The 16,919-nt window shown below is 51.3% G+C and overlaps 1 protein-coding gene across 2 annotated transcripts in view; it reads right to left on the reverse strand.

The window, feature by feature from the left end:
• HEG1 (heart development protein with EGF like domains 1) overlaps nucleotides 1–14,201 on the reverse strand; it is an 83,827-nt gene extending 69,626 nt beyond the window's left edge. For both annotated transcript variants that reach the window (XM_025267106.3, XM_044942658.2), the window contains exon 1: nucleotides 13,916–14,201. In XM_025267106.3, coding sequence (XP_025122891.3) covers nucleotides 13,916–14,186 — 271 coding nt within the window. In that variant the 5' untranslated portion in view covers nucleotides 14,187–14,201. The remainder of the gene's footprint in view (nucleotides 1–13,915) is intronic.
• Nucleotides 14,202–16,919: the final 2,718 nt, after the last annotated feature.

The following is a 16,919-nucleotide window of genomic DNA, read 5'->3' on the forward strand; positions in this document are numbered from 1 at the left end:
GGGGTCACTTGCCCAGAATAACCCAGACAATAAGTGGCAGAGTGGAGACTAGAGGCCAGCTCTTTCATTCCAGCGTCTTTCCTAATGAACGCACCTACATGAACACCAGTCAGGACTGAGAGAAGCTCAGCCAGCTCTTCCCAGATTATGTAATGTATGGTGCGTGACCTGTTTCCCTAGCTAGCACCCAAGGGCTGTTAGTTGTTCTGGGAAGTTGGAAATTTGGCTGTGTGGTCTTTGGTGCCCTCATCCCTCTTCAGAGGTGATCTCTGTCCTCAGGGACCCCAGCAACCAACTACTCTGGCCCTCACATGACGGGATTTGACAGTTCCAAATCCACAATTCACTCAGTGGCATTTATGAGTTTTAAAAATATGTTTACTTTCACACTCAATAGGATAGAGATTATCCAAACAAAATGAAAAACAAGAAGTGTTAGCAAGGATATGGAGACACTGGGACCCTTGGTGCTTTGCTGGAGGGACTAGAAAAGGGTGTAGCTACTGTGGAAAATGGTTTGGTGATTCCTCAAAAACAGAGACATATAATTATCATACGATCCGGCAATTCTACTGCTAGGCACCTATACAAAAGAACGGAAAGCAGGGAATCAAGATGCCAGATACGTGTACACCCATGTTCCCAGCAGCGTTATTCACAGTAGCCAGAATGTGGAAGCAGACCAAGTGCCCATCATCAGGTAGATGGATAAACGAATGTGGTGCATGCATACGATAGTATATTACTCAGCCTCACAAAGGACGGAAACTCTGACACATGGTACACCGTGGTGAAACCTGAAAACATTATGGTAAGTGAAATGAGCCAAACTCAAAATGACAAATACTACATAATTCTGCTTCTTTGTGGTACCTAGAACAGATAAAGTCATACAGACAGAAAGCAGAATAGAGGTTAGTAGGGGCTGGAGGGAGGGAGGAATAGGATGAGTTTCTGTTTAGAAAATGAAAAAGTTCTGGGAATGAGTGGTGGTGATGGTTGTATACCACTGTGAATGTGATGAATGCCAACGAATGGTACACTTAACATGCTAAATTTTATACTACATATGGTGCGCGTGCTCACTCAGTCGTGTCCAACTCTGCAACCCCATGGACTGTAGCCCACCAGGCTCCTCTGTCCATGGGATTCTCCAGGCAAGAATGCTGGAGTGAAGAGCCATTTCTTCTTCCAGGGGATCTTCCTGGCCTAGGGATCGAACCCACGTCTCCTGCGTCTCCTGCACTGGCAGGTGAATTCTTTACCACTGAGCCACTGGGAAGTCACATGACATATTTTTTCACAATAAAAAAGTACATATGTTTACTGAGCGTCAATCACACACAAGACACTGGAATCTTGCGTCAAGGAGCTTCAAGGAAGCTGAACCATGGAAATAAATCCCTCTGGTGCTGCTGAGATGGTGGCCCAGTGAGGCAGAGCGGGTGCTGGGGGAGTTTGGAAGGTGTGGAGCTAAGGCCAGAACCCCACCCTCCCTCCCTGGCTGCTGCCCCCTCCTCCAATCCCAGGCCTTCCACAGCAGGGCCCTGGTGGCCTCATGGCCTGCACCCCAGGAATCATCCAGATGAGGGGGATTTCAGGCCGGATGGCCAGTGGCGGGATACTCTGGAGCCGGCAGGAACCTTGGGGGCATGGGGGGAGGGTGGCTGCAATCTCACCAGCAAGGCAGCCGCCTGCTCAGCTGGGCCACTCTGGGCAGTGTTTTGAAATGCTGCTGCGGATGTAATGATTCTGGGTGGAGGACGTTTAGGAGCCAAATGAGTTTGTGTGAACAAAAGACTCAGCTCTCAATCTGGACTGTCCAGGGCTCTCGGGGAGTTTCGTTTCCTTCCTTGTTCTTACCCTGAAAGGAGCAGTCCCAAGAAAAACCATACACATTGAGAAGTGTTTGGACTCAAGATCCGATGATGTGATTTTTTAAAAAGATTCCCCTGGAAAGGCCTCCTGTCATGAGAAGCATGAACTTTACAAGGCACATTATCCTCCCCTCCCAGTGAAAGAGTCGGCTTTTGTCCAGCTGACCATCCTCCGGGGACAAAGGCAGGCCTGTGGGACTGACCGGGAGTCCGCCTGACTTGGAGCCCACCCGGGACTGGGATCAGGATTCCAGAGAGGGAATCGCCCCTGAGGTGGCCTCGGGGGTGCTAAGGAAAGAGGCTGCCTATCCAGACAGGAATGAAAGATGAAGGACCTTGGTGTGACCTCATGCTCTTGCTTTAAAAATAATTCTATAGGTTTAAGGGGGGAACAAGACCTTTAGAAGGACAAAGGTCAGAAGATTCCCATTGATTATATAAGTAAACAAAAGGCTCTCTGCAGGGAGCCTGTATACCTTGTGCCTTGGTGTTCTTTGTCCCGCTTCACCCTCTGAAAAATAAACATGCACAGAGGAGCTGAAATGGAGGCTCCTTAGCAAAGATGCCGTTTTGAGAAAGAGGGATAAGCAAGCGGCGCCTGGAGGTGAAGGTTCGGGGTGGGGAGCCGGCCTCCTTGCCTCCCGTGTGTTCACTCTGACATTCGCTCACACCCAGAGAGGAAGCCTGGTGGCAGAGCTCCACCAAAGGAGGCCTGCCAGGTTAGCGAAACAATAAAGAGGCAAGGAAAACATCCTGGTTCCGAGGAGGAAGGGGGAGAGGCATGGGGAGGGGGCAGGAAGCCTGGGCGCTACCGGGGCGGCGGGCGGACTGAACCAGACGCCGGTGCCTTTACACAGTCTACAGTCCCGTTACTCCACCGGCCTACGAGAGGTGGTCAGGCCTCCAAGGAAACCAGAGAAGCATCATTTGTCTGGAAAGTTTACAGGTTAGAAAATGTACACATCAGACCCACGTTGAGGCCTGGACTGCAGAAGAGAAGAAGTGGTCGCCGTGGTCACTGCCTCTCATGGGACCAGGGTAGGGGGCTCACCGTGGGCCCGCTGGGAGCCCGCAGGGGCAAAGGAAAATCTATTTTGGGAGATAAATTAAAAGTTTACTAGCAGCCTTTTAAAATTAAGATTGAGAAACCTGACACTCGGTTCAAATATAACCAACACTTGAAAAATCATCTGCCATAGCCAGTGAAAAACAAAAGAAAATAGAGGGAGAAGAAAGGAATGGGGCTGAAAAGAGAAATAAGACAAAGGGGAGAAACTTACAGAGGGAGGGAGAGATAAAGCTAGGGAGAATTTTTTTTAAAGAAGCCCACCGGAGTAGCGTAATTATTGGTTATTATTACAGCAGCCCAGATGAGGGGAGCGCCGGCTTCCAGCAAGCACGTGCCAGCACTTCACAGGGACCGTCCCAGTTAATCCTCTCGGCAGCCCTGGGAGGTAGGCACCGTTAATATCCCTGTTTTCTGATAAAGACACTGAGGTGCAGTGAGATAAGTAAACTGGCTAAGGTTCATGGCAAGTAGAAGCCCTGGACATCAACCCAGGTCTGTCCAACTCCAAAGAAAGACTGATCAAAACTATGGAAATAAAGAATGAAGGTTAGAAAAGGAAGAAGCGAAACAAAGACACCTGTGAATGGGAAAGCCGGAAAGGGCTGAGGCAGACCTCCTGCTTCCAGGACGCCCTCCAAGGGACCGGGGCTCCACACTGCAGCTTCACTGCCCAAGTGGGATGACACACCACGACAGCTCGGGTCACCCACCATCAGAATGGAGTTATGTGAACTTAATTCCATCTGATTAACAAGTGATGGGATTCAGGAGGAGGAAGGAAGAAAGGGAGGAAGGGAGGATGGGAGGAAAGAAGGGAGGGAAGAGTCCACAATGATTACCCGTGAGTGAGAAAAGGCAGCGAAACAAAGATGACGGGGGTTTTCAACGTGCACTGGAGACATTAACAGGACCATTATCAGGCGAAGGGAGGCCAGGTCTAGGGGAGCGAAAGGGCGACCTGTCTGCGTTTATGACTGCTATCTGAGGTGTTGGAAGTGAAGCAGGATAAATGTGTATGAATGTGTGAATATCTGACTGCTGGCTGAAGGCATGGAACTGGGTTTCTGCAGAGAAGACAGGTTGTATGGGAACCACCCCCTCAGTGAAAATAGGTGAAGCCCTGCTATCTCCTCTCCAAGCCTTCCTTCCTGCCATCCTCCTACCTAGAATACCCTGCTCTCTTGCCCTTGGCTTTCTGGCAAAATCTGACTCATTTCTCATGCCCAGCCCAGAGACTGCTACCTCCAGGAAGCCTTCCCAGAGACAACTCTCTCCCTCAACACTACTGTTTTACTCTTTTATACAATTATAACTTACATGATCCCATTTCTGTGTCCCCTGTGAGAGACTGTGGCTCACAGGAGATGCTCGATAAACGTTCACTGCACTGAGTTGGAGGGAAAAGGCCGAGAGTGGGGCTGTGAGGGATATCCCATTTGGTGAGAGAGGCAGAGACGGGGAGAAGCTATTCAGCCAGTGCTAGCTTAGAGGATAGACAGAGGCTTGAAAAAGGCCACCAAGATTTTCTAGAATGTTCTTCCTTCCTCTACCTACTCTCCTCCTTTCCCTTATCCTCCCACATCTACCTTCTCCATGGAGCCCCACCTCACTTAAGAGTAGTAACAACGTCCGATGTGTTCCCCTGAAGCATCAATGACTAACTCACACGCAGCACACACATTTACAAAGCTCATCCATGTGCATGGATCCACTTCACCCCCTACAACCACACTGTGCGGCAGACACAACTGGTGTTATCACCTCCGTTGTACAGATACGGACACCGGCTCAGAGACAAAAAGCCTTGCCCAAGGTTCCCATCAGTTCATTATATTATGACTCATTACTTGATATGTCTACATTTAAACATGCTTTCACAGTCATAATTATATTTGCTTCTCCTCAAAAGCCTTGTTAGGGAAGCATTAATAGACATTATGATCTTCATTTTTAACCTAAGGACAGTAAGACGCAGAGACATTAGGTGTCTGCCCAGTGCCCCATACCTAGAAAGACCTAGAAAGTGAAGGGGTTAAGAGCAGAAGTTCTCTGACCCTGTCAGAGCACTTGAGCGACCCCTGGTATCTGTCTTTCCAGCCCTCCCAGCGGCTAGAGACAGCGGCACTCTATCACCGCAAGGCGTGACGATACTATAAATAATTCCTAGCAAACCACAAGAATTCACCTCCCCAGAGGCGGATCCCCTTCAAGGAGGTCCCATCGAGACCACACTTGCTTCAACAGTGCTGTCACGGCTCGAGCTCTTTTCTAAAATTCCCTAATTTTCAACAGAGCCTGCAGAATATTCTCTGGCGTTTCCTAGATAACAGCAATTTTTCATCCCTTGATAAAGGGGTTGGATTATTTTGGAAACAGACACAAATTCAAGGCCCATTCTAATATAAGAGATGGAGATAAGTTGAACCCATTTTGGATCTGGGAGAAGGTATAACTGCAAAAATAAAACCAGCAGCCAGTTGCTTGCGCCCCGCAAACCAGCTCTGAAGTGGCTCCCAACTCCTTCAAACACTTTGGAGGTGTGTGTCAGTAACGTCCAAAGGTTCTGACCTGAAGAAGAACGCTCATTGGCCACAGAGGCCCAACTACGACTGACTTTCAAAGGCCTAATGTTTTGGAGTCACGTACACCTTACATGCTGTTTTTGTTGAATCCTAATCGCTTCATGTGTGTTAACCTGGTCTCCTCAGATGACTGTAAGCAAGGACTGTCACACTGAGTTTTTCCAACTTCAAATCCTGCTCTTTCCTCTCTGCATCTGAAGCTAAGGATGGAGAGAGAGAGTTCTAGAAGACCACAGGTGAGAGTGGCAGGGGTCCAGGGTGAGAGAGAATCAGGTAATAGGGGTTCTTGGAAGGTACCTTGAACCTGGAGGTGAAGGTGGCCTTGCCACCGTTACAACGGCCAGTGTGAACAGGCCTGGGTTAGGGAGTGTCATCATGGCCGATATTTATAGAGCTCTCCTGCCCAGGCACTCGCATCTGCCCTCTAGGGGATCATGACACTCTATTCCCTGAGCAAGGGCCTATTAATAGCCCCTCTGACAGATGAGAAGCTGAAGGCACACAGAGGCTGAATACCACAGCAAGGCTGCACAGCTGGCCAGATGTGCTGTTAGGGTTTGGAATGAGTCTGTCTGACCTCCAAGCCAGGACCTCCCCAGGTCCAGGACTGCAAAGCCGGCAAGGCTCTCATCCACACCCTGGCAAAAGATGATCCCAGAAAAAGTCTCACCCGGAGGGAACGGTGGCCCCAGAGGCCAGAAGTAAAAACTCATTCCCACGTTGAAGCTGGGGACGGGAAGCAGTGGTTGTCAATACTGGCCTGACACTCGGTAATCACGAGTCAGGACCTCACCCAAAGAACAACATCCCACCAGATTACAACTGGGTGTCTCTCCTCCAGATTCTTGCTGCTCCTTCCTCCTGTGTGAGCCTCTGTTCAGACGCCCAGGATGGCGCAGGGCCAGCTGGAGAGCTTGACCTCGGCCTCTGCCCTCCTCTCGTCACCCATCTTCCTCCCTGGTCTTCATCTCCCAACTTATCAAAGACATTAAGCAGAAACTTGTCAAACTTAACAAATCCATCTCCTTGCCTCCAGCAGCCCAGCTCCTTCCCTGCCCAGAGACTGGGGGTGGCTCTTATTCAGGGTTTCCAATGAATTCAGAGCCTCCTCTCCAGCCCCCACCCCCAACAACCCCAGGAACTGAGAACACAGAGCCTTACCTGCTGCCTACACCATCTGACCTTAAGCTTTCCTCAGACACGCTTATGTGACACAATAACAACATGACATTCAAGTACCCCAAACCAAAATACAGCTCAAAGGCGCATGTCCCTCTTGAGCAGCCTCTGGGGACCTGCCGGCTCCTGAAGAGATCTTACAAGAGCAGCCCTAGAGCATGCGGTGGTGCGGGTGCTGCCACGGTGGCACTGGGGCAGAGGGTGGCCTGAGGCCAGGCAGATGCTCCCTATGCCAGGGCCCACGCTGGGCACTAGGGAACAAACATGAATAAAATCTGCACTTCCTCCCACAGAGCAGTAGCTCACGTGGGCTCACAAGTGCGCATTCAGAGCCACTGGCTCCCCGCAGTCTATTCTCCACATCACTCCCCTGCTTAACACCCCTCCTGGCGCCTAGAAGACAGTCTGCCCTCCTCACCACCCTCCCATGGCCCCATGTGACCCGGGCCGCTGTGGCCTCCCGTCTCTCCATCCTGAAACGGGCAGCAAGCTCCTTCTGGCCTTGGGGCCTTCGCACAGGCTGCTCCCTCTGCCTGCAAGGTGAGCGCCATTACAGCTGGAGACACCTGCGCCTCGTCTCCAGGACAGGACGGGGCTGGGTGTGTACAAACAGTGATCTGGGGGTTAGGATGGGGAGTGGTGTGAGAAGAAGCCGGAGAGCTGGTGGGGTCAGACCTGCGGATCTTGGGTTCTACCAGGGGGAGTAGATTTATTCTCAGCACAACAGAAAGCCCATGGAGGGTTGAGAGTGAGGGGTTCAGCCCAAGAGTGAGGTTACCAGAAGTACATTTAAGAAAATCACTGGCTCCCGGGAGCACAGAGTAGAGGGAGAGCCTGAGTAGATACAGGGAGGACAAAAGAACAGCAGAGATGAAGAAGGCGGTTTTGGGATTTAGTTCTGAAACAAAAGCAACTGGAGTTGCCCCCCATCACTGCACACGCACACCAAAATGTAGAGGGTCAGGACAAAGAGGATGGAGGGTAGCTTCTCAGCTTCTCCTTTAAGTAACTAGGTGGACGGTATCACCAACTCCTGCCTCGGGAGGATGGGGCAGTCAATGATGATTTGGGGTGGGAATCAAAGGCCCCAGGTCTCTGACCTTCCTCTTTGACGTCCCTGTTGAACTTTGCCCAGGGAGGCCAACATCTGCCTTCTTCCTTCAGGCCTCATTCTCCCCATCCCCCCTTTCCTTCCAACTGAGACAGTGTACAGATGAGACAAGACTCAGCAACTAATGTCAGCTTACGTGTTCCTTCACAGCTTTGTATGCCCACAGTGGGCACTGACTCAAATCACCTGCCCTTCCACAGCCAGCCCCAAGCTGCTCAGCTCTCATGCTGCCCTCAGGCCTGCCTGGCCCCTTGCCAGGCGCTGCTGTTTTCTCGCCATCTACGCTGGACGTTCTCCATCAGGTCAGAGCTGGCTTTCTCTTCTTCCGGGGTGTTCACTGCTGCTCAGGCTCACCCGCCAGGCTGAATCAGCCCTGAACTCATCTGAGCTCAGTTCTGCATTCTCAGCTGTCCGCGGAAGACACCCACTGGGGCAGGCTACAGTCTTTACAGCAAAGGCACTTCAGCTGATGGAAACCAGCTCCTCTGTCCACTGTGCGCCCATCATCCCTGCAGGCAGGTGGTCACCACCTTCTCCTGCGTGGGTTCTTGCATCGCTCCCTTTCAATTTCCGCTCACTCCATTCTAGCCCTGCTCAGCCTTTTCCTCCCAGCATCTGTGATATACTGCCCATCAACATTCCAGTATCTCTGACATGACTGCCGGGCTGTAGTATGGGCAGATGTGTATGTGATTCACTCATGGGCCCCAGCACCAAGCATGTGTGAACACTCATCAAGAAAACAATACTGCTCCTTCCTCGCAAGCCCTCAGGGGGCTCCTCACTGTGGATGAGACAAACACAGACGCCTTCAAGAGGCCTCAAAAGCCTTCCCAACATGACCCAGTCCTCCTTTCCAGTCCTGTCTTCAATGACTCCAGTTATACTAGAGTCTAACTAGTCTCCCCAGGTCCTCTCTCCCATCTTCTTGGCTGTTAAGAAGCTGCATTAAAAAAAAAAAAAATCTTCAGGGTTTCAGTATTTGGGATTTTGCTGATGTCAATAGCCTCCCCGTCTGTCTATCCATATTCAGGCAACTCCTTCCTCCTCTCTATCGTGTCCCCCTGGACTGCCCGCATCAGCTGTCCCTCCACCTCTGCACGTTGCAGGCTGTCTCCATCCACAGCATACCTAAGGGTCAGTATGACTGCCCCGTGACACTGCGTCAGCGATGAATCACTCTTGCACCATCATTTTGCTTTTTAGACATTGGTATTTGCACTCCAGCAAGACTGCATGTACCCCAGGTGCTCACACCCTCCCTATAACCTGCCGCAGCTCCTCAAACAGAGAAAGGGCTCTGTACATATTTTCTGATCTACAGATCAATCCAATGTGACGCACACAGTCACATACCACACTCCAACAAAAGAAGAGGGAGAAGATAGGACAGAAACATCTTTGTTTTGGTCTAAGCAAGATGTATGGTAAGTGGGTAGAAGAGGGCACAGATGTGAAAAAAGAAACAATTCTATAGCCTCTGAATGGGGTACCATTTGATGTCTCCTCCTACTGAATGGGTATTCATAACACGGCCTCAGAGTAGCAGCCTTGTTCCTGGAGAGCCCGTTAAGAACATCACCAATTCATTTCAGTTTGGTTGCTATCGAATGTAGCTACCTCTAGCACCAATAACCTATGGACTGGCATATAAGCAGGGTGTAACTCACAATCTGTATATAAAATACCATCTTATATGTGTAGAAAGGCTCATGATCCCACCTTCTTTCATTAGAATCTCTACTCTGCAGGTTGTCCCCATTACCCCTGCCATCTCCTCATCCCAATCCTACTCCCTATTCTCTAAAAAAGGGTGAGAGCAAAGGACCAAGGAAGAAGGATGATACGCTGGAGAGGATCTTAGTGATCGCGACAACTCTCACCCCATTTTACTGATGAGAAAACTCAGGCTACATGATAATTGTGGAAAGAGCAAATGGATCTGGTCAAATCGATTTCAATTCTTCCTCCTCCCTTTATATGTCTTATCTAACATCACCAGGTTTCAGTTTCCACAATTGTAAAAGGGCAATAATATCCCTCGTGGGGGTTATTTTGAGAATTAAATGGGATGATGAATGCGAAAGTTCCCACCACACAGGTGCTCAAAGACTAGAAGTCAAAGAGGGAGTGAAACGGTCTTTCCTGTTGCTTCCTTCCCCAGGATTCTTGAAAGGAGGGACATTTACTGCAGCTGAAACCTCTGTTCACACAAAAGTGGGTGGGGCAGAGGGCAGCCGCTGAAGGAGACACCAAGGACTCAGAAACTGCAACTGCCATAGGGGCTTTGCTTTCCTTCTGAGCGGCTGAGACAACACGCCAGTTCCGAGAAGGCCGTTTTCAGCCAGCTGGGCAGGGCTGCTGGTAGGCAGAGGGGAATCACTGGGAGGGCACAGGCTCCTCCCCGCCCCCGCTCCAGGACCAGGGGTGCAGTAACTGCCCAGCTGGGCAGCAAACACCTCTCATTCTCACCCTGCCCACACCACTGGGGCAGGAAACAGCAGTTTAGCGTTTGCACGCATGAGGTTAAAAGGATGTGGCTTTTAAACACACGCGGGCCAGGGTGAGTCCCTTTCCCCACACCTCTCCTATTTGGGGTACTCCCCATCAAAGCAGTAGGGCTGCTCAGGAATCCCCACCACCACCACCCATCCCAGCCAGGACGGTTCTGAAGGGAAGCCACTCTCTCTTCCCTGGGGGCTGCCTCCTGCCCAGCTTGGGTCTTCACTGCACTGTGTAAGGGTTCCCCCCAGCTAAAGCTGAATGACCAGCTGGCCTGCAAAGTTACAGCCACTCAGGGGACAGCTATGTTAACAGCCCAGAAGGGGCTGGGCTCACTGTGCTTCCTTTACTCTAGGGAACTGCATTTTTCTACGATTATTATTCCTTGGGCTGGCTGCTCAGCTCCTCAGCGTCATTTCCCCTTTGGGTGGGAAAGTTCTTTCCTTCTGCATTGATTTTCATTATGACTTAAGCCTCCTCTCCCAACCCCCACTCTCATTTGCGGATCTCACAATTAAAGTCTGGCATACGGACTGCAAAAGTCAGTGTATAAACTTAAGCACTCTGCTTAAAACTGTGGCTTGGAAACCCCAAGTTGTTAAAAAAAAAAAAAAAAAGAAAAGAAAAGCAAGAGAAAGGAAACCTCGAGGACTTGGCATCCTATCTCCGCGGCATGAAACACCAGCAACAAGTTGAGCTGAACAGCCTGCGGGTGACAGGTGGGCGCAAAGTTTAACAAAGGCCACACAAACGGGAAGCAGGGCAGAGCTGCCGGCCAGGGACTTGTGGTCTAAGGCAGGCTAACAACCCACAGAATGCAAGCCCAATCACTCAACAGTGAGAACCTTGAACTCTGCCAAGAGGAAAGGGGCTAGAAATGGCCCCGGAGAAGAAAAGGACATCTCTGGTCCCTCTGTTGACACCGTATTTGGAAGCCCAGGCCACAAGGACCAGGCACTGACCACCAACATCCCCACAACACAAGGGGCTGCAGGCAGTTTCCCCAACAATCCAATGAAGCACCTTATTTGTAAGACTCAGGGCTCATAACCAGCAGCAGCAAGCATCTCCCCAAACACAAGAGCACTGGTGCAGATACTGGCTGTCCATCTGTCAGGGGTGCAGAGAGGGCAGACATCCAAATGGGATACTGTGTGGACCACAGGGCCTCCAGAGGCCCTTCCAGGGTTGAGACTTGCCTGCCTTGGAAATAACTGATTGTACCTTGTGATACACAGTGGCCGATCAAAAAAGGTCCAAAGAAAATCTCAGAGGTTACTAGGAAACTCAAACTCACTGAACATCACTTGATGCAAGTTTCTTGTTCATTGTTTCTTTTTTCCCTCTAAGTGACATTGTCTGAGCCACCACCAGAAAAGAAGTACAAGTCCCGCCTGAATCCTCAGCTGTATCAGTAGCTTCTATTAGTTTTCAATAGGTAATTAATTTCCTCTCTTCTACTTTCACCTTCCTTACATTCCACCTGAGAGCCAGCCTGAGCTCAACTGAAGTACAGACACTCCTCGGGTAGTCTCTGTGGAGGGGTGGGAGGAACAGGGGAGATCCTCTCAGGTCAGAGAAGTTTGGGATGCCCCCAGCTCCTGCCTAGCTGCTCTCTGTGGCTCTCATGTGCGTGCCTCTAGAGCCACCACACACCTGAAACCTCCTTTGCTCTCACCTCCCCAAAGGAATCTTTGCAACTGGAAAGGTTGCAAAGTCAAGACTAGCAGAGTTACCCGCCACGCCTGTGAGGAAGCGTGGATCATCTATGGTGCCAGGGGTCCCTGACCAGCAAGGGAGATCAGCCCCAGCTCTCATCTGCTGAGTCCCCTAAGCCAGCTGCCTCCACTGTCCCTCTCCTGTAACACTGAGCTCTATGTGATATGTGAGGATTCTCAGCCACAAGAGAAGGAAGGAGACTTCTATACCAGTCTCATCCATTCAGTTCCCTGGCAAATCAGCATCCCTCCCACCCATCCATGAACAAGACGGGACCCTATAGCCAAGAAAGCCTGACTTCCAGCCATAGAAAGCTGCTTTTCAGTTCCTGTACTCCACTTTGATTTAGAAGACTGATATGTTTCTGCACAGTATTCTTGGTTACTCTCCTTGTGTGAGAAAAGCAGGAAATGTTCTCTTTTATGTTCTTGATTCCTTTCTGTGGAACTTAAAACAATGTGCGCTGTAAGTCACCTAGAGTTGGGGTCCCGGTGAGTGTGTCTCTTGGGTCTCTGGAAGCTTCTTTCCCCTCTCTCTTTCCTTTACAGATTCTCAGTTTCCCAATCTTGTGCCCGTGATGGAGAAGTTCACAAGGGCAAGGCATTTGAAATGATGAGAGTACTAATGAATGTGAAATTGAGTTTTTACTTGAGGATCTGATTTTTTTTTTAAAGCTTTTTGCTTATTTAATTAGAGGAAGCATCCCTAGGTGCAATGAAATAAGCTAAGTCCTATCCCAGGAAGTCTGTGTGATATGAGAGACTTAAATGAAGTATCCACTAGGAAGATGAAACCTGTCTTCAGCCTTCACCTAAACTCTAAGACAATACCTAGTGCTCCAAGTGACCTGGCTTCTCTGGGTAACCCAGGAGAACAGATGCCTTGTGTCACTCATGGGAAGGCAGTGCTTTAACACCACCGCATTGCTGACTTTGTTCAAAGAACTTTCCACTTATTTTTACTTTCATTTTGTCCCATCATCACCAGGAGGCTGGGAAGAGCGAGGGTCATAACTTTCATTTCACAGATGGAGAGACCGGGATCAAAAGAGGTGACATTCCCGGGGTCACAATGGTATTATGGTTGGAATTCCACTTGGTCCTTAGCATTTCTTCCAGACCCAAAGAAGGAACTGGATACAAAGGTCTGGAGGAGAGCAGGCAGATCCCTCTCTGAGTGGACCGGCGGTGGCTGTGTATGGAGCCGCAGCTCATCAGGAAAAGAAAAGGGAGGAAAGGCTGGGGGACAGTCCTGTGTTTGGGTCTGCCGTACAGGGCTTCACCCTGGAACCTCCCCACCTCCACACAGTCCCTGGATCTCTCTGCTCTACAGAGAGCCAGTGGAGTGTTTGGTTTCCAACTACATCCTTTGTCTTTTACAAATATCCTTAGGGCTAGAACCCTTAAAAAAAAATCAGTTATTTAATTTTGAAAGTCAGGCTCTGTACCGACAGAGGCCTATTTCTGCATCCATAGGAAAAAAAATGGAATTGGGGAATGGGCTGGCCGGATGTTACCACCTCCGAAGTGGGAGAAGTGCTTTTTGTGAGGTTTGGGTTTTTCCTTTTATTTTTAAGGTGGGTGTATACAGGATCCGGGGTCCACCATGGGAGATAAGTTTTCCTCCAAGGGGGTGGGGGGACAACAGGATGGCCACACCCCCCAGACCAGCCTCCCGCGAAAGCGTCTAGGAAACCACTCTTCCTGGCTCGCTGCCCTCCCTCCGGGTCCACCCGCAGAGTCCCGGCGCGCCCGGCCAAGCGGAGCCCCCACGGGGGTGAGCGTCGCCCGGGCCTAGGGCGGCGGGATGCGGCCCCGGGCGCGCCCACGCCCCCAGCCCGAGGCTCGCGCGGCGCCCGTCCCCTGCTCTCACTCACCCGCGCTCCCGCCTCGGGGGTCCCGGCTCGAGGGTCCCGGCCGCCTCGCGGCGCCCGGCGCAGGGGCGGTCTGGCGGTGGCCTGGGGATGCGGGCCCGCGGCGCTCCGGGGGCGGCGTGGGCGACGGCGGCAGCTTGCGACCCGGGCTGGACTCGGTCGGCCACGCCGGCCCCGCGCCTGCCGGGGAGGGCGGCTGGCCCCGCGTCCCGGGGGCGGCCGGCGGCGGCAGCAGCAGCGGCAGCAGCAGTAGCAGGAGCGGCGGCGAGGCCATGGTGGCGGCGCCCGCCCGCGCTCACATGCCCGGCGCGCGGGGCGGGCGCGGGGCGGCCGCGGGTGCGAGGGACGCGGGCGGCGGGTGCCGCGCGGGGCCGGGGAAGTGAGCGAAGTGAGGCTGCGAGCGCGGTCCCCGCCTCAAAAGTTGTGGGGAGCCGGGGGAGGGAGGCCGGGGGCCGGGCGGGCGCGGCGGAGGCGGCCTCGGCGCCGCTCCATGCTGATTAGCCCGGGCGGGTCGCGGGGCGGGCGGCTCCTCCTCGGGTTGACATCACCGACCGAGCGCGGCCGGGCCGGCCGGGGCGGGGAGAGGGCAGGAAGGGGGCGGGGGCCGGGCCGCGAGCGCCGGCCTGGGACCACGGGGGGAGGTCCTCGGAGAGGGCAACCTTGGGCGCGCGTACACACACGGACACGGACACGCACACACAGACACACACATGCACACACGCCCTCCCTTCCCAATTAGAATTGCCTTGCCATGTGCAGAAAATTTAGAAAACCCGAGTCTTCCAAATCCGGAACCAGAATTTCCCAACTCCTTAAATGCACGATCGGTGAGAAGCAGGTACTGGGTACTGTGATTAGCACTAACTAGATCCTACAAAGTGCTTTGATATGCAAAGCAGTGGAACCTGTGGCCCTGTTCCCACCCTTATTAATCTGAAGTGTCCCCACCACCCACCACCATTTCTCCTCCAGGCCCCCAGGGCTGGGGCTGAGTTGGCGGTGGCCAAGCCTTAACACCTCACCCTTCAGCCAACTGGAGAGTCATCCTACCCAGCTCCCCGCGCCCTCTCAAGCCTGGATTCCATCTCCACCCCACCACTGCCTTTGGCTCACATCAGAGTTCTGCAGAAATGTCATGGTCAGGACACCCAAACAGGCTGCAGGGAAAAGAAAACCGTGAATTCAGACAGGCCTAGGGCAAACTCTATCCGGAAAAGGGATGTAGATCGCATATTAAACAGAATAATGCACAGGGATCCCTAAATTTTAAATGGATACCTTCAGGGGAAAGAGTCAAAGATTTCATGTAAACAGACTTTCTTGGTAAATAAAAGATAAAATGTCTGTAAAATTGTAAGACTAAGCCTCTGTATTTCTAGGTGAAGAAAGAAAGGCTCAAAATAAGAGAATAATTTGCTCAAAATTCTGAAGCTAGACCCAAAGATGAAGTGATTTATCTGTGAATGACCATGTGGCATCATTAATTCTGGTCCCACAATTTTGAATTTGCAATAATCCAGACAATGTCTCAACTGAAATGAATGCTGGCGCTCCTTGGGAGGCTCATCAGTTCTACTGGGGACCCTGTCTGACCACCAGATGCTTGGGAAGCTATGAGGGTGGACTTCCCTTTCAGGCCTGTCTCCGCCCTGATTCTCTGCTCCTCTCAGTGGCCGTCTCTGAGCCCCATGACCCACCTTGAGGGTAATGAGCAGATCATGGTGTCCAGGACAGCTCCAGAGGAACCCAGACCCACTCTCTGGTGATTCAGTCAAAGTGAGTCACTTGGTAGAAAACATAAAGGATGCTCTGTATATACAAGCTCACCTTAAACTGTGGAGTGAGAAGTTAACGACTTGGTTTTATTTTGTTTTTAAAGAACCACAAAACAAACCCAGCTTTCCAGGGCTCTCGTGTGGAATTACCAGGCCTTTCCAAGAAAGTGTCATACCATCACACCCCTGTAGGAAACTTGGTTTGCCCTCCTGGCCCCAGTTCAACTTCTTGGATCCTGCTCTCATAGTAACAGGCTGCCCAGAGTTCTGATATAACCAGTTGCCCAGAGGCAGCCAGACAAACCCCAACAAGCCGAGACACTGTGAGGTTCAGAGGTTCTGGGCTGCCATTCCCTTCTTTCCTCAGAGAACATTCCACATAACCCAGTTGCCCTCCTGGACCACCAGTGACATGTAAGGACTTAATGACTCTCAGGCTTCTGGTGGATTCAGAGAGGTCTTCGCCATCAAGGCCTGGGGACCAAACATGCTCCTGTCACACATGCCTCCCCTTTAGGCACAGATTCACCATCTCTGATCTTCTCTCCACTTTCTAGGAGAAGGACCTATTTCAGGTCAGCTGGGTAAGGCTTAAACTGTGGGTGAGGGGCAGGGTGGGAAACACAGGAGAACCTGGAAAGACTGATCACAATGAAGATGGATCCCAGCATTATTTCTTCTCCTCCCAGGACAGAACAAGAGAAAAAAGCAAGAGAGAGATGGAGGCAAAGAGAACCCTGGAGAGAGTAATCATATTGGTTTTAGGGCCCTTGCCTTCCGTCCTGACTTCACCACTGTTTGTATGATCTGGGCCTGTTTCCTCATCTGTGAAACAAAGATTGTCCAGATGATTGCTAAGACTACTCCTGCTCTGCTATTTTAGTGTTCAGTAAAAAAAAAAAACAAAAACAAAAAAACCTCTGACACAGTAGCAAGGAAGTATAAAACAGGTGTCTAAGGAATTTGGAGTGTTTCCTTCCTAGGGATATAAAAATCCAGACAAGATTTTTGGTCATCTCAGATGGCTTAGAAGAGGCCTGTCCAGAGCCAAGGAAATAAATCAGATGACATTCCTAGGTCCATTCCAGATCTAGAATTAAACAGGTTGGAAACCCATTCAGACCAAACTCCTGGACTGAGTAGGTTAAGAGTCAGACATTCCTAACCTCTCTAAGGGTGGGAGTGGGGCCACTCCAGAGTGGTTGACTGTGAAATCAGCAGTGAGCCTGGCA

Source organism: Bubalus bubalis, chromosome 1 (genome assembly GCF_019923935.1).
Source record: "Bubalus bubalis isolate 160015118507 breed Murrah chromosome 1, NDDB_SH_1, whole genome shotgun sequence".
NCBI classification, from domain to species: domain Eukaryota; kingdom Metazoa; phylum Chordata; class Mammalia; order Artiodactyla; family Bovidae; genus Bubalus; species Bubalus bubalis.